This window comes from Thamnophis sirtalis, unplaced genomic scaffold (assembly GCF_051295495.1).
Source record: "Thamnophis sirtalis isolate CommonGarterSnake01/CBP01778 unplaced genomic scaffold, rThaSir2_p1.2 scaffold_3, whole genome shotgun sequence".
NCBI classification, from domain to species: domain Eukaryota; kingdom Metazoa; phylum Chordata; class Lepidosauria; order Squamata; family Natricidae; genus Thamnophis; species Thamnophis sirtalis.
In genome coordinates this window covers 80,037,400-80,055,642 of record NW_028261383.1, presented here as the reverse complement: position 1 = coordinate 80,055,642, position 18,243 = coordinate 80,037,400, and the positions used below count along the sequence as shown (strand labels likewise).

The 18,243-nt window shown below is 37.1% G+C and overlaps 1 protein-coding gene across 2 annotated transcripts in view; it reads right to left on the bottom strand.

Annotated features, from left to right (window-relative positions):
- RNF123 (ring finger protein 123) overlaps positions 1-18,243 on the bottom strand; it is a 98,780-nt gene that overhangs the window by 29,683 nt on the left and 50,854 nt on the right. For both annotated transcript variants that reach the window (XM_087709283.1, XM_087709285.1), the window contains exons 32-35: positions 17,483-17,622; positions 16,886-17,074; positions 15,173-15,248; positions 12,658-12,742 (exon numbers count right to left, since the gene is read on the bottom strand). In XM_087709283.1, coding sequence (XP_087565409.1) covers positions 12,658-12,742; positions 15,173-15,248; positions 16,886-17,074; positions 17,483-17,622 — 490 coding nt within the window. The remainder of the gene's footprint in view (positions 1-12,657; positions 12,743-15,172; positions 15,249-16,885; positions 17,075-17,482; positions 17,623-18,243) is intronic.

Genomic DNA, 18,243 nt, shown 5'->3' with positions numbered 1-18,243 from the left:
GGGAACCACTGCTCTAGAAGAAAGTAGGACCAAGAGCTCCTCTTCTAGGAGGCTGAGGGAGTAAGTATAACTATAGCTCAATGGCTTCTCAGCAGCCCAGCTATACTGAAGATTCTTGACAATAGGGAAAGAGTTTTGTTGTATGTGCCTTTGAGTCAGTGTTTACTCCTGGCAAATGTGGTTTTCTTGGCCAGATTTCAGAAGTTTTCTTGGCCAGATTTCAGAAGTTGTTTGCCATCGACTGCTTCCTAGGGCTGAGAGAGAGTGACTGCCCAAACATCACCCAGCTGGCTTTATGCCTCAAGCAGAACAAACTCGTGGTCTCCTGGCTTTTAAGATGGGTGCTCAATGCTTTCCTAACTTTTTCTTTCATTACCCAAAACATCTTATCAGAAAGTCCTTATTTAAATGTCTTGTTATAACTGGGTAACATGTTTGTGTATCCTTACCCTCCCCCCTCCAACATCACCCCACCCCCATTTTTATCCAATTTCTTAACTGCTTTTGGTGGAAGCTCTGGAGAAAAAGTCTTCAATTGAGAACCAATCAGTACTGAAGCCATATCTACATTAGCCTTGCTGAATTGCTACTATATCCAAGTTGCCCAGTGCCTGTGCCTAATCTTAAAACTCTAAAGCATGTCTCTTGTACACACTTTGCTATTGTTGATATGTTTCTGCACTGGCTTGCTACTGACTTTTGGACTGTCCACTGATATGCTACCTCTGCCCTTTAGCCTGACTTGCTATTGCCTCCATAATACAACTCATAGACTGTTGCTTGGCTATGCTGGGCATTTGCTGGCATCAAGCCCTCAGAAGAGGACATTCCCAAACTAAGGCCAGAGGGAAAGGAATAAGAGCACAGAATATGCAATCCCAAGGCAAAAATAAAACAACATCTCAGATTGTTTGATGCCAAAAACATTTTTAGCAATAAATCCAGGACATATGTTGGAAAAGTTACAAAATATCTAAAACTATAGGTAGTAGCCAATTATATTTGTGATCAGGGGAATCATAGACAACCAACTAGTTTCCTGTAGCCCTTGCAATAATCTTCTGATACTCCATTATTCTCAATCAAATACTAAGCTTCACAGTAAATATCACTATATAATGCCCTTACCACCACCACCATCGTTATCATAATTTCCTATCATTTTTTCACGCACTTACAATGAACAATTTAATCTAGAAAAGGAAAGTAAAAAAAAAAATCTGTTCATCCCTGACCTAAAATTTTCCAGCTTTCCAGTATACACCAGCTTCATTTTTCCTATAACAAAGTGATGTAAGATCTGGTTCATAAGAAAAGTAGCAAGTGTTCCTCATGTGGCAGGGAACATAACAGCATTTCAAAATAACAAAGTATTTCAGAGTAGCAGAATTGTTGTGTTTTTTTTAAAAAAAAATCTCTTTTCATAACAAGTATTTAAAAACCATGTTTCACTTTTCTTTTATTCTTTCCTAAAACATACATCAATGTTTCTTTTTCTTCATACAAGGTAGTCAAAAGCGCGAAGAGAGAGAGAGGGGGGGGGGATGTATAAGGAGATCCAAGACCATATTCCATCAAGTGTTATTCCAAAACCACCCAATCTTATGTGTGAGCTAGTGTATTTTCTGAAGAGGGAACAAATAAAGAATCTCAGTAAAGACTTGCAGTAAATGTAAATCCTAGCACTGTTCCATTTCAGCGCCAAGGGTGGCATATCTGTTTATACAAATACATGGTATGACTAATAAATATCATTAGATAGTCAACTGTAAATAAATCTATAAACTTTCCTTACAAACAAACATTAAACTCCTTCCAATGATTAATCTAATTTTTAAAATTTTTAGCCTGATGATCTTGTCCTGCTCTCAATTTCAGTGAGGCTTTTGCCACTGGCTTTTGCATATGGCAATTTTTAGCTGTAAACCAACACCATACCTCCTTGCTTTTCTCTTATACAAGTTAAACATGCCTAACTCCTTTAAATGTTCCGCATAGGGCTTGGTTTCCAGATACAGTGAAACCTCGGAACTTGTCATTAATTGGTTCCAGGAGGCACAATAAGTACCAAAAACGACTAGAGACAAACAAAAGTTTCTCATAAGGAATAATGTATTAATCACGAGGCAACCGATACTGACAAGTTCTAGCTTGCACGTCAAGTACCAACAAAGAAGTACTAGGACAAAATGTTTGCATCAAAATGCATTAAGTACCAAATTCAACGAGTTTCAAAGCAGTTGAGCACCGAGATACCACTGTACATTTTATCCTGACGGATGTTCTCTGAACATACTCCAACTTATCTATGTCCCTTGAAAGCACAGAGCGCAAAATGGGATGGAGTGCCACCTTAAGTGCGGTGCAGCCAGCATGCAGTGGAGCTGCTAATACTTCTTGTAATCACAAGGCAATGATTCTGTTAATGCAGTTCAAGAGTACATTGATTTTTACAGTCACTGCATCATGTTTGCAGATGGTAGTTTATTAGTACGTCTAGATTCTTCACACACAATTTTCTTTCCTATACAGATGCAGGCCTTTATATATCTCATAAGTGACTATTATTCTATTGGATGCATCCCAAAATCCAAGCTTGCTAAGTCATTCTGAATACAGATATTGTCTTCCAAGGTACTTGCCCAACCCCAATTTAATATCAGTGGCAAGCCAGATAACCAGCCATTTTATTTCATTCCCTAACATATTTATACAGATGCTGAACAGCATTGGATTGAGCACAGAGCCTCAAATTGAAATTTCTCTCTCGGACAATGCAGGTGCCTTTGAAGTGCGACTATTTCACTAGCTGCAAGCCCAGCAGATTGCAGTACTTTGCAGCCACATTTTTTCATCTTCCTCACATGACAGACCTTGTCAAACACTTTACTGAATTCAAGGCACTCAGCATCCACAGCAGTTCCTTGAATGCTTGGTCTATCAAGCCAGTCCTAATGCCATTAAAAGAGATAAGGTTAGCTTGATACAATTTGTTCTCGTCAAACTCATACTGCTTCGGTAATAGCCGTATTCTTTTCTAAGTGTTTGTGTCATGTTGCTTGACAGTCTATTTTTGTACCTTACCCAACAGAGATATTAAATTAAGTAGACAGTAGATTCCCAGATATTTTGTCTTCATTTTTTAATAATGGGACTAAGTTTGCTCTGAATCAATTTGTACTCTAGGTACAAGTACTGATATGCCAAACAGATTCAGTGAAGTAGGGAGGAAAGAAATGCCCCAATGTAATTTCCAAGCTGAGTTTCAAAGTTCAGTATTATCTTAGGAAAAATTATTTCAGTTCTGAGTTGAAAGGCTTCACTAGAGTCTGCTTTGCTCTCAGCAGTAAACATTTATGTAAATCAATTTATTGTTGCTCATCCCCCTCAATAACTCCTACCCACATAAGGATTTTTTTTTACTTCCAACAGTTTATACGGGTAGTCCTCAACTTACAACAGTTCATTTAGTGACCATTCAAAGTTACATCTCTGAAGAAAAGTGGCTTATGACTGTTTTTCATACTTATGACTGTTGCAGCATTCCCATGGTCACATGATCAAAATTCAAATGCTTGGCAACTGACTCATATTTTTGACAGTTGCAGTGTCCCAAGATCATGTGATAGCCTTCTGCAACTTCCTGACAAGCAAAGTCAATGGGAAAACCAGATTCACTTAACACCCATGTTAATTTAAGAACCACAACGATTCACTTAACAACTGTGGCAAGAAAGGTCATAAAATGGGGCAAAATTCTCTTAACAAATGTCTCACTTAATTTCTTAACAGAAATTTTAGGCTCAATTGTGGTTGTAAGTTGAGGACTACCTATATCGTCATATCTGAGCACATCTATTGTGGGGAGGCGGACTGTAACAGCAAGTGGAACTTTGTGCGGACAAACAATGACATTAGTTCCATTCTGATCTCAAAGAATCCTGGGCTCAGAATTCTTTAACTTTAAGTTGCACCAAAGTCTGGGTGATAGAAGTTGGAGTTCAGCAAAAAATGAAGTCTGCTTTCCCCTAATTTATACTTTCTTTCACCACAGGAGGGCACATTTCCCCTATATTAACCCCAGTATGAATATGCATGTTTGCTCTGTTGTAGGACTAATTCTATTACATTCTATAGAATTACAATTACAATACAATTCTATAATTCTAATTCTATTATTACTCCAAAACCTTTAAATAATATGAAACACAAGACAAATAAAAACATCATCTTTCATGAAATTTTATAATTTATTTCATTTCCCCCTTTTGGCATGAACTTATTCTTCAATAAAGAATTGGTAAGTGAGAGCAAAATTAAATCTAGAAAATAAATGAATGGCATGGTGGAATATTATTGCTTGTAATCCTTCACTCTGGCTCTCCTCCATCTGCTTCAGCCCCAGTCCTATCAATAATGTCAGTGGTTTTGTAACAATATCCCTAGCTGCATTTGAGACAAATTTCTGGAGTTCAAGGGATTTATTTAAAATATATACTTCCATTTTTTTACTAGAACTACGTCAATAAAAAAGACATTTTTTAAAATATGAACTGAAAGTTTAATGGCATTCCCTTAGGAATGCACCATGGCCTCTCTCAGAAAACAAAACACAGCAATCAAAAATTAAAATCGCTGCCAAGTCTGGAGTTTCTAAATTGCGTGCACATTATATTAATGGGTCAGCATAACACCACTTACATTTTTACTAAGAGGAAAAAAAAGAGAAATTCCCATCCTTGTCGCCTTCCCCCCATTTTACAAGTAGATGGTTTGTAAATGTATTTTGATGGAATCGAACTTGAAAGACCACTTTTTGGTATTGCTTCACAAGAGGAAATAATTATGCTTCACACAAGGATATAAATCAGATTGCTATTGGCTACGGGAACCAGACACTACGTCTTGTGACGAAACTGCCGTTTCTAATCTTGGCTATAACTGTGACTATAAGTGTAACTGCTAGTTCCCTAGACCAAACTGGAAATTCCCAACATTCCTAACAATTCCCATGAAAGTAAACAGTGACTCTTGCTATCATTGGCTGTGACTGGATAGACTCTCAAGGGAAGACTTGGGGCCCTGAAATCTTTTTGCAGGCATACAGAAGCAATAATTCCATACTTTTTTTTGTTGTCATATTGGGGAGAAGTTGCAGTTGTCAGTCTGCCAAATAAAGGCATGACACCAATCTTCAAATGTCCTTCTCAAGTGAATGATAGGAACAAGTTCCAAAATAGCACTCCACATTGGGACCAATATTTTATTTAGTCCAGCATCCTTCTACTCACTATGCTCATCCAAATGCCAGTAGAAATCCATAAGCTGGATATGAAAGTGAGGATCATACTACCATTGTTAGGTGGAGACCTCACACTTCTCCTGCATTGCACAAACTGCTGCGCCCATGTCTCCGTCTCTGATGGCCCGAGAAAGTGCCACTCAGCAGATGAGATTGTTACGACCTACTGAAATTGCCTCCACTTCAGCTGCTCCTATCCCCACCCCCCCTGCACACTTGGCCAAGGGAGCTGCTGGCCCATTGTGAGGCCTGTGAGAGGCCTACATGTGGAGGCATCATGAGATGTTGTGAAGGACAAGCAACTGCCTCAACCACACACCCTTTGTCTTAAGTGAGAGAAATAAAACAGCAAAGGTTGACATGGATGGAAGGGACAGGCAGTGGCGGTGAAGTGTGGGCAGCAAAAGAGTGGAGATAGAGGGAAAACAGGTGAGTGAGGGAGAGTTGAAATATACTCTCTGGCCGTAGATACGGACAGGATGTCAAACACCCAAATTTTGATCACCTGATTACTGGGGCACTGCACCAGTCATAACTTGAGGACTGATCATAACTACCATTCATTCAGCACCATTGTAACTTCAAATGGTTGCTGAACAAATGGTTATTAAGCAAGAACTGTCTGTAATTCAGTATACAACCCTATACAAATATGATCTTAACAAATGCTGAACAGTCAGATTTGAGGAATTCCTATAAGGTAAAAGATATGTAGAGGTATTCTAAAAATATTGTATTTATCAATAGCCATCTTGTAACTTACTTCAATATAGAGAAACACTAACTTCAGTTTATTCCTTTAAATTGAACAATAAACACTACTTAAATCTAAAATCCATATGTTGATCCAAATCTCGCCACATTCCACTAAGTTATACAATAAACAGAAAAATTCCAAATCAAGAAGTCAGGAAAATATTTGCTACAATAGAGTTGGCAATATTAGCAGGATTTTTTGTATAGCAGGAACTATTCCTACTGTTTCTTAAGGAAAATCCAAAAACCAGTTCCTGACAGCCGCTCCCCAATTTTTCTATTTAAGACCCAACCTTGAATACTGCGTCTTATTCTTATAGTTGTTGCTATAAAGATAATTCAGGGGAAAAAATGAAAAAATGCTTCGAGAACTATGATGGTGCTTAGGGGACTAGAAATAAGCATATGAAAAGAGATTTATAAAATCTGAATTCTTTTTACATCAACAGTGCCCAAATAGGATACAATTCAAGGCTGGGTCGAACTAAAGCAGAAGGAAATGAAACACTTATTTTTCTGATTTGTAAACCATTTCTGTTCACAATTGCACTTGCCTTTTTTGCAGCCATATAATATTTACAATTGCTAAGTGAGAAGAACAGGAAATAGCAGGAAATGGGATTCAATTCAATTTTGCACTTAATTAATATTTCAACATTATTATTTTCATAAAGATTATTATAAAGTCCGGCAGCTCTTGTCCTGTATGTTGGTATTTGAGTTTTGTTTCCTAAATGAAAACTTTACATCTATCACTATTAAATTTCATGTTGCTTCTTTTTGTCCATTCTCTAATATAACAAACAGTAATTATTTTTTGTTTTTTGTCTTTTAGGGATGTTAGTGTTATTATCATATTTATTTGCTGCCCATATTGCAGTTCAAAGTGACTCTATTAGCCAAACTATGCAATTTGTGTCTTTTGAAAATTTAAAAAGCATTCAACCAAGTCATTAGCAAAAAATATTGAAAAGCAGAGTGCTAGAAATATTTTTTTGGGAAATTTGAGGCTTAGCTCTAATGTGATTAAGGAATCATTGATAAATACTTTTTGAATATTATTTTGGATCTAGAAATGTATCCATTTTTAAGCATTTAGCTCATACTTAACTCACAAATTAAAATGTCACATTATCTTATTTTTTGCTGAAATATGTTATCCTCACAATTTATTTGAAAAATTATTTTTAAAAAGTTAAGTAGGCAGCTCTTATAATGGCTGTATTGAACTGATGTGCAATGCATTCTGCTGCTGATAATGATTTTATGTCTTTTAAATAGATTATGGAAAGTTTTACATGCTTGCATATTGGTTTTTGACTAGTTTTTAATTGTTTTTAACCTACTATGAGGTATTATGGATTAATTAAAAACTAGCAGATTCATGTTCTTAAGACTCTCCACAATTCATTTTGATCTGCCTGTGACTGCAGTGGGGACAAATCAAACTGTTCAGTCAGTCAATAACTCCTGATCAAGCTGATATGGTTGAATATTCTTTTTGCTAAACCTGAGGCATAATCCATCCAATACCAGTAGCCCAGAAACCAGTTCTCTTTTGAGAATACCACATGACATCAAACCATTCAGTCACAATATTTTTCTTTTCTCCTCTGGACCGGAAGATTGGAAATTAACTTATGAATATTCAGTTCACATTTAACACAAAGTCTAAGCCTTGACTGAAATTATTTATTTACTTACTATATTTGTATGATACTAGTTTTGGAATGATCTGAGCAGGTAGCAATCAAGACATCATTTTAAAAAATCCCTTGAATAAAAAGCAGTATCCCTAATAAAAAGTAATTAAAGTTTCCAACATCATTATATAGGAATCAAGGAAAAACAGGTATGAGCCACTGCATCCCAACATTCACAGCATGCCTTCCACCTGGGCTAAATGGAAAAGTTAGCTCTTAACAGCTCCTCTGTAACCCAGGAAGGAAGGAGTAGATTGGGATTTCCAAAGCATAGAAAGCTATTGAAAATATCCATTTCAAGATCCTGTCAGATGCATTCACAAATGGATGTGATCTGAGCCGAATTGTGTGATATAAACAGTCTAATGGAGGAATAATATAATAATTCAAGCAATTGCTTCAAAACACATTTTTGAAGCAAAGAACAAAAGTTCTACAGACTGAAAAGTCATTTTGCAATTTAAAACTAAGATTCTGTCAGCCTCTGTTTTGCTGCTTGCTTTCGGTTGCCATTGAAACAGGGAGGGGGGGGCATGGTATTTGGGTGGGGGAGTGTCAGTGCTGGAGTGACTGAAAAGGGAGTTGTTCTTGCCGTCTACTGCGCATGCTGCTGATAGAGGAGTTGCCACTAAGGCCAACTGTTTGGCATACCAACCTGATGATGATTTTTGAAGATGTCTCCCACATGACACCTGTGGGGTGCACTGATTGGACTATGGGATGGGGTTACCAAGGGGGGGTGGGTGGGTCATATATTGATATCTATGATTACGCGCGCTTTTGCCTCAGATCTTGCTTTGCCTAGCTACTATCTACTCATAACCAGTAAAAGTACTCTTAATTCTGCAAAATGGAGTTGAGTGGTTTCTTTCTTGGTTACTGATGGAAGCAGCCCTGACAGATTCAGGTTTCATCCAATTTTTTTCTATAGGCTTAAGCACATGATAAATATCTTTATTTTTCAAAAGATGCAAATTTAAAATAGTAGTTATACCTCACATAATATTAACTTTGAATCCAACCACAAATAAGTCAAAACTACTAAGAATGCTTCAAGTACTCTATAAAATATGATAAGTGTATTGTAGGGTTTATTCAGCATGAACCTAGACTTATTTTTGTTTTCCCAAAGCAAAAAATATTTTATTTCCTCTGATCCACCGTAATGAAGCATTGTTTCTGTATAATTTACAATTTTATCCATTACTGGAAGTTCATAATTAAATTGAGAAAGCCTAATCTTTTGTGCCATCTGTCCTGTGACAACTATTTTCTCAATGTCGCATACATAAATTGAAATTGAAGATATCTGATGTCCATCTTAGGTTCTATCACATGGCTCCTGCACCTCTCTAATTGCACTAAGTTGCATGCTTTGCCAGGAGTGTATGAGATACAAATATGACGGATAAATAAATGACAGTCATTATTGAAAATGGTACCAAGCAATACTTTCTTCACTTAACTGCCTTCAACACATTTTCAGTTTGTAGTATACATTCCTTAAACATATTAACGTGAAAATGTATACAATAGCTCAACTACTAGAGCAGTTTTAATTGATTTCTTAGTGGAATTAAGAAATAAAGGACTCATAGTAGTTTCTTCAGGTTTTGCTGTGTAACCAAACATGCCATTACTAATTACTGTATTTTTTGGAGTATAAGATGGACCTTTTTTCCTCAAAAAAGAGGCTGAAAATCTGGGTGCGTCTTATACATCAAATACAGCATTTTTTTCCTCCCGAAGCGCCGCCCCCTTCACCAAAATGGCCGTGCATACCCTTATGGAGGCTTTCAGAGAGCTCCTGGGGGCTAGGGAGGGCAGAAATGAGGAAAGAATGGGCCGGTTTTTGCCCTCCCAGCCCCCAACAGCACTCTATAAGTCTCCATAAGGCTATGCATGCAATTTTGTTGACAAAAAACAGTTTTTGCGAAAAAATGGGCCATTTTTTGGAGGTTTGCAGAGTGCAACCCCCCCCCCCCCACTTTTGGAAAGCTCTTTAACTGATGAGAATTACATTGATCAAGTGCTGTGCCAGCAGAAACAAAGTCTTAAGGTTTGTCAGCGATTTCGTTCTCCAGCACATGGATAAATACACCTGGAAACATCTACCTACCTACCAACTCTCTCTCTCCCTACCTACCTACTGCATTTCTCTCTCTCTCTCTGTATCCCTCTATCTACCCACCTACCTACTTACTCTCTCTCTCCCTACCTATCTACTGTATTTCTCTTTCTTTCTCTCCCTCTCTATCCCTCTATCTACCTACCTACTTTTTTAAAAAAAATGCCTCTTCAAAACCTTGGTGCGTCTTATACTCCAGTGCATCTTATACTCCAAAAGATACGGTATATCTCTTTCATCCAAAGAAATACAAAAATTCATCAGCAAAATACCCAGCAAGAAAACAATTGCTACTGGAGCCAAATTTCAGGGTTGTTTTCTCCCTTCACTTATGTTGGTTAGAACTCAAATAAAGAGATAAGGGGGAGCTATTTTGAGGGGATGATATAATAATGTTTCTCATGTATTATATCCAGTTTTATATACATACATAGTGTATATACATGAAGTGTGTGTGTGTGTGTGTGTGTGTGTGTGTGTGTGTGTGTGTGTGAAAGAAAGAGAGAGATGGAGGGAGGGAGGGAGTATAATACAAAATATATTTTAAAGGCACACCTGGTGACATCTGCCTTTATTTGAATATGACTAGCCTAAATGTCTCTGTTACACTATGCTTGAAATGAAAATCTCTTTTTTTAATATAAGAAGTATAACAAGATGCTTGGCACAATTAGCCTTAGGGATATTTACTGCTTTGAGCCCAGGAAAGGGATATAAATAGGCTGATTTGTGCCTATGTGGAAAGCACTGGTGAGGAAACAGAGGGTTGGAAATAATTTAGAGACAGAACCGAGTGCCTAGCCAGATTGGGCTCAGCTGTTGGTCGCTATCTGCAGAGCTACATGAAACAGGCAAATATGAAATTAAAGTTTATCACGGATTACCCTTCAGGCATTCTAAAAAGGAACTTGACCCCAAATATGCCAAGTAACAACTTTGAAGAACTGATCCTCTTGCTGTTTACTAGGAGTGAATTTCACATCTTTTTGAGTTCTTTAAAAGTTGCCCCTATATCATTTTGTATCATTTTTTTAAAATCACAACTTCATGCTGGCTAGAGCTACAGGATAGAAGTAAAAAAATGAACTAATTATTACATAGATAACATTTATAGATTATACAGCTTAAAATCTGTATGTTAACAGCATAATTAAGTCAAGTCAATTTCATAATTAATTATTAGCAAGCATGAACAGTTTTGTATTTAACAGCTGTATAAAAACAACTCATATTTATCTTTGTTGTTGCTTTAATAAAATTTCACTGATCAAATATTTGGAATCACTGAGATAATCATACAAGCCAAGATCAGAACAAGATTTATTTGCACCCATCTTCTTGCTATGCTCGAATTAATCCTGGAAATCTTTACGGATTCCTGTCAGCCCTCCCAATTAAACCAGATAGGAAATATGACTACTCTCCCAAGACCATTTTTAACTGCTTTAACAGGAAGCACGGGTCCTTCTTCATTTTTTCCTCTGACTGTTAAGCCACTGAGGGCTCCCCCATCTCTTGTCTGTTTGTTTTCTAAGCAGTATTTCTCCCTCTCATTACTCAAGATTATTCTAATATTTCATGACAATTCCATTTAAATTTATAAAAGCAGATTCAAAAGAAGCTAGGATCTCACTCCAGGTAGAAACCAGGAGATAAGATTCTGAATTGGCTTAACGTAGTATAGCAAAATAATGAAGAAGAAAGAAAAAGCTTACAGATGGACTAAATGGGCAAAGGGTTCACCCACATTAATGCATTCTCAGACAAATTGGGTCTTTGAAAGATTAAAACGCTGAAAATACATTTTGAATTCTGCAGAGGTTAATATGAAATGTGCTAAGGGACAACTCATCTAGCAACTGTTTTTTTTTAAAAAAATATGAAAACAGAACAGAATACAGATGACAGGGGTGTTGGCCGGCTACAGGATTTTCCAACATTTTCATTACCCAACTAGATGACATGAGAAGCTATGGAAACACTCATCCAGTATCATAAATAAACATTCTACAGATGAACTGTGGCCAATTCTGAGGTGATCTTGGTGTCCTCGCTTCTATGTTCCCTTTATTTGATCATTCTCAGTTCTTTTCACTTATATTCTGATTTCCTCACTATATCAAGGTGTCATTTTGACCTCGCTCCCTACCTCTACCCCTTTTATTAGGCAGCGGTATGAAATCTTTTTCTCTCCTTCTCTTGCAGATGGCAGGGCTGCTCTTAAGCAAGGTGCTGGCCAAAATTCCAAATGTGCCTTCCAGGAAATAAAAGTTGGAGCTTCCTAATCTAGTCTGTTGCTACAAACACAAAAACCCGCAACTTAGGAAAGTAAAGGAAGAAAATTTAGCAGGTATATGAGAAACGTCATTGCCACAGCCTCACAAAAGATGAAAAACATAGGCTTTCTTTGTCTTTTGGCAAGATTTTTCCCAAATGTCATTCTCTTTAGAAAAACAACAGGAGAAGGTAATGTGCAAAGAAGCATTTTTTTCTACATTTTATAAAAATGGAAGTGCATCCCAAAATAATCTAAACCAGCTCCCTGTCCCAAGTAGCTTTATGCATATTTTAGTTGAAAAATATAAGATATAATGAAAACCGTTCTACCTTATACTAAACTCTGCATATGAAGTTCAGGATAACATCAGGATCCACACCCAGTGTTAAAGAGTGATTGGTTTCAGTTAAATAAAACAGTAGTAAATAAACAGACTGGAAAGCAAGAAATGAATGTATCAGTCCATAGAGTGGAATAAAAGAGCACTTACCCTTGGAAATCAGTATCAACAAGGAGCCTGACTAAAATTCCTGTCACAGCAACAAGGATTGGATAGTGGTCTACACTTTCCAGTCCTAAGGAAGAGAGCAGAGGTTCAAAGTAAATATGAATACTGATGCAAACTTCCCAAAAGCCTCTTTTATGACTCTTGATGGAGGCACAGATGAAGACCAACTAGTATAGATCCTCACCAAGTAATATCATCAGCTAAGAATCTAGGATGTAATTATTGGTTAATACAATTAGGGATTGGCTTTAAATTATCCAATTATCAAGTATTTAGCTCAGGGGTGTCAAACTGGATTTCTTCGAGGGCCGGAATCAGCATTGTAGTTCTCCTCCGCAGCTGGTTGAGGAGTGGCAGAGGAAGGGAGGAGGAGATGGGATATTCATGTCCTGCAGCACCCTGCTGGCCAAAATGGGGTGCAGGGGGGCTGCATACAACCCTCTCCCCTGTGCCTCATTTTCGCTAGCAGAGGCATTGCAGGCCAGTCCTTTACAATTTCCAGGATGGCCCTGTGGGCCATATTTAACACCACGCAGACCTTGGGTTTGACTACTCTGCTTTAGCTAAACTCCCTTTCCTCTCTGTTTTGAGCTATTTTGGACACATATAAAAAAGACAAAACAATCTTCTCCTCACAAAGATTGCTTCAATTTTATGAATATCACTACTTGGTGTCTAGAGTTACAAAGATACCTGGAAAAAAAACCTGGAAAAAATTGCAAAACTGTGGATGTTTGGAAGCTTTTGGAAGCCTGAGGTAAGAATGAGACCAGGCTTGGAGAATATTGCAAAGTGGCCTCAGTAAGAAGGCCTGGTATGGTCAGCAGCCACGTCACATAGTATGGGCGTACCTGTCAGCAGTTGAAGAAAAATGCAAAGTAGGTGGGCCACAGCCTCTCCTGTTGAGCATAGGGAGACAAGGGCCATTGGGGTTTGGCACAAGGGTGCTGGTATCATTTTATGTGGGGCCTGAGATGGCATTTCTCAGGGCAGCAGCATAAATAAAAAATTACAGGCTGCAAGAATGATCTAGAGAAGGATGATATACTGGATACACAACTGAAACTGGCTGCTATTTTAAAAGGAACATACAAATACAATTCAGGAGAGTGACCTGGATTATTTTTCTCTACTGGTTTTACAAAAGAAGGCTTGTTACAATTCTGAAGATTCTACCGAGGAGAGACAAAGAAAAAGGAAAAATATTAATTTGTAGGACATTATCTGAAGGTATTAAAAATCAAGATTGTTAAAAGTTAAGAGAAGGAATGTAAAGTTAGTTTATCTGATTAAGGTTTAAAAAAGTAGGTTGTTCTCCGATAATCCTTAATGGACTTTTGCCAATCAGGCCTGAATGACAAACCTATTCATAGATAAGAAATGACATATAGGAAGAATGGATCATTTGTTGGTGATATGTTGCTAAAATTGTTTATACTTGTGATGAAGGGGCAAGTTACATCTTCTCTCTCTCTCTCTCTCTCTCTCTCTCTCTCTCTCTCTCTCTCTCTCTCTCACACACACACACACACACACACACACACTCACTCACACACACACACAGATTTTTCCCTTTTTTGTTTCTTCTTTTCTACACTTTCTACTTTTTATTAGTTTCTGTTAGCTTTTATTTTTTAATTCTAATGTCTAATAACAATCTTTTTTCCTTTTCTTCTTTTATATCTTATTGTAGTGTATTGTATTGTTATTGTATATCATGTTATGTTTATAAATATATAAAAACAGTTTTGCATTCAAATGAATTTATGCATATTCAATAATATTTCTATTAGCTTTTGGGGCATACCCAAGATACCTTTCTTCTCTATGGATTACTTCATATTTTAAAACTCTTCTTATGAGAACAGATCTCTTGGCCTTGAGTAGGCCAGGCACATGGCCATCCTCTAATGGCTCATCAAAGTTTAGAGCCAAAAGATCTCACATCCTATAGCTGTAGCTCTGAGCAACCAAGGGAGAGTCAGCATAAAGTTTTTCCTAAGGACTAGATGTTCTCTTTCATTTTCAGATGCGCCTCTTGAGTCTTTATATTAATGATCCATGAGAAAGACAGCAGGTAGAGTGTAAATTACACTGAGACCACAATCTGAGGTAAAAGATTGGCCTAGAATTATACCTCATATAAATCCTCATTTCCCCCCCCCCCAAGGGACTGGAAATGGGAGAATTCTTATGAAGACCCCAAAAATGCTTAAAACCCTTAGACACATTTCAACAAGTAGCAGGAGGGCCAAGGGGAATGTCTTCAATTAAGAAGAATATGAAAAATACTTTATGCCAGGTTAAATTATTTGCTTATTTAGTCCAATGTTATGTAGCCTGAGTAGAAGAGTTCCACACAACTCCCTAGAATTAAAGAACTTTTTGTCATCTGCTCCATACACATTTTAATCCTGGGATACCCAAAATATGTGTTTTATTACAAAGATACAATTTTTCTTCGGGAGATGACTGCAAAAAGGAAAAGACAGCTTACCAGGCAGCCGAAGATTCACCACTCTGTCAAACAAGTTCCGCTCAGCTGTTACACGATTTAGCACCTGATTTAATAACTGTAGGAAAAGGGAAAAAAGAGTGAATGCAAAAATAGAATTGAGTACTTTCTGATTGCACACTTGCTTCATCATCTGAACAGCAAAGCTCAAACAATCTCACTGTGCATATGGTAGAAACACTGAATTTGGCTAATGGCATGAGCAAGAAGTTTTAGGACGGTTGCTTATTCTTATTCATTTTCAATCTTTAAAAAAGTATTAAGAACTGAACTCTGGATGGAAAGGCCTGTATGCATCACAGTACTCTGTATGGTTTGAATTTAGGTCCTTAAATCATTTTGGTTTTCTTTTTACGGTCCTGTAATCCCTTTTATCGGGGTGGTGTCGGGGTGACTGAATAGAACTGAGCATTTACTGGCCAGATGCCCGTAGGTCCTTTGATGAATATTAACATAATATTAGCAGACACCAAGCCTCATAACAGTCCAGAAATATGTCCATAGCTCTTAATGAAACAATGACAGCAGATCAGAATCTCCAGCTGTGACAAACTGAAACTAGATCACATCTAGGCTGTAGATATTTCCACTGAAAGAAATCTTTTAGTTCTTCGTTCTTTTGGATAATGGACTTTGGGGATAGCAAATAACAAAATCCAACAAGATGACGTGTGAAAGACACATTGCCTTGAGTCTCAAAGACTATATTTTTTTAAAAACCAAAATAATTGATGTGCTTCCAAGAGGTCTTTTTCCCTTTTTTTTAATTAGTTAACTTTGGAATGTAAAAAAGAAGTTGTTTGGGCTGATTTTACTGTATTCAAACTCCAAGGGAACATATCAATATAGTCTGAATATTTTGCATGAACAGTCAAGCCCAAATGTGTGTGACAAAGCAATTTGTATCATTATCATATATGTGACAAAGCAATTTTCCAGAGATATTTGAAAAAGGAGACTATACAAACATATCTCAATTTATGTGTATGCCTTTTGCTTCCTTAAACTTCATTGCCATCTACCCTAATATCTTCATGTTGAATATATGGAACTGGCAACATTTAAATATGTTCTTATATTTGGCAAGAAGGATGATTTACTGATGTATTTCGATCCAGAGACTTTAAGTAAATATAAGAAGGCATTATGGCATCTGAAAGAAGAAAGTAGGGAGAAAGAGATTGGGATGACTTATCAAAGGTTTAAAGATAGAGTACAATGTGGTTTGTGCATGCATTTAAATGTGTGTTTTTCTTGCAGATGTATTATTACCCGAACTAGATAACATGATCAGTGCTAGTCCTAGCTAACCTGATGATGTTACCTAATTTGGGTAACGAAGCATCTGCAAGAAAGTAACCAAGCTCACAGAGTACCATGGACCCCTTATTTTCTCTCTCTCTCTTCTTCTAAATAGAATCAAATAAGAACAGTAAGATCAAGATATTTATCTTGCATCAACACATTACAAGTAATGGCTGCAAAAAATAATTTTATTGGGGAAGAGAAAAAATCCTATAGTCCTACCTATATCATCTTCCAATCTGTTGATAACCAACTAGACAACTTTTTAGTAGGTAATTCAGGAGCAAAACTGTTAAGGTGACATAAATTGGCCTTTATCTATTAGTATGTTTGAGAGTTATGAATATGTGCCAGGAAGTATTTGATATTCCACACAAAAAATAATAATACCTGTGCAAGTCTCCTGAGTAATAGTTCTGAAGAAGGACGATTCCAATCCAAAAAGATCTCTGGAGCTAGAGTGACAGTCATTTCCAAGACCCTGAGAAGGCTCACTGATAAATCAAAGCAAGTTGCACACACCTTCAACTGACGACTATCTACGAAGTTTCTTTCTAGGCGTTCTGCAGCTTGTTGGATCTATCCAGATAAGAGGACACAACAGGGGATGGAAGAAATGGGAAACATAGAACAAATAACTACATCTAGAAAGGTTGAACTATTTTGATTCAGCCAGTAATCAGCAAAAATAACACCTGGGACATTTTGGTTACTTCAGGTATAAATTAAACAAAATCTGAACATGTAGAACAAGACTGATGTCTGTTGCTCCCTTTAACACCTCTCTATGGCTCCTAAGTGGCATATCCCACGGGTCTTTCTCATACAAACCAAACTACCTATTCTCTGCACAATTAAACTGAAAGTTGGCTCAATCCCTAAGAACTTGTGTTGATTTTGCTATCCCATAACAAAGGACAAATGCATTCATTATCCAGTATCTTATTATTTGTTTGGAATTAGATTTATGCTGGTCCATAGACTCACCTCTTGAATCATGCCAATAAACTCTGAGAAGGCCCAGTTTAATTGGTTAAGGACACTATTGAGGAAACTAGGTGCCATTTCTTGGTCACTGCGCAACAGATCTGCCATGTGTCGCTGCAGCAAGTTGGATGGACATGGCTCTGGAGGAAAACAGCAGATTAAAAAAAGGCCTCACTGTGAGAAAGTGATGGAAATCATTAGCCCACAATCACATCAAAGTGAGGAAGAGCTAGAATACATTTGGCATTCACAGGTGTGTATCTTGCACTATAAGCAGTTTCATTTAGTTTCTTATTTTCTTCATTTTTCTCTTTACTTACTTAATAGTAAACATTTCTATTAAATCTTTTTATAGTTAAAACTTTTAACAGTTTTCCAATGGACAATGGAAAAAGCAGAAGAAAAGAAAGAAAAAAGAACTGAACAATAGCAAGAATAGCAAATTATATGTACCAGCAACTTAATTCAGGAAGCCAAAATTCTGCCTATGTCCTTTTTTTCTGACTTCTATACCTTTCTCTTCACTTTCCTGCCCCCATTTGAGCAGACTGTTTTGATGTCTAGAAATAATTTCTAGTGGTAAAATGTTGTTTGTATGTGATGTGGTGATAGGATTTGTTGTTGCCCACAGATCTGTAATTCTGACTTGCTACTTGAGAAATATTTCTCTGGAGAGTTACACTGCAGTATTGCTTGGGGAGTCTGTCACCTCTCTCAAATGAATTAGTATCTCAACTGACCCAGCATAAATGCCATTCTCA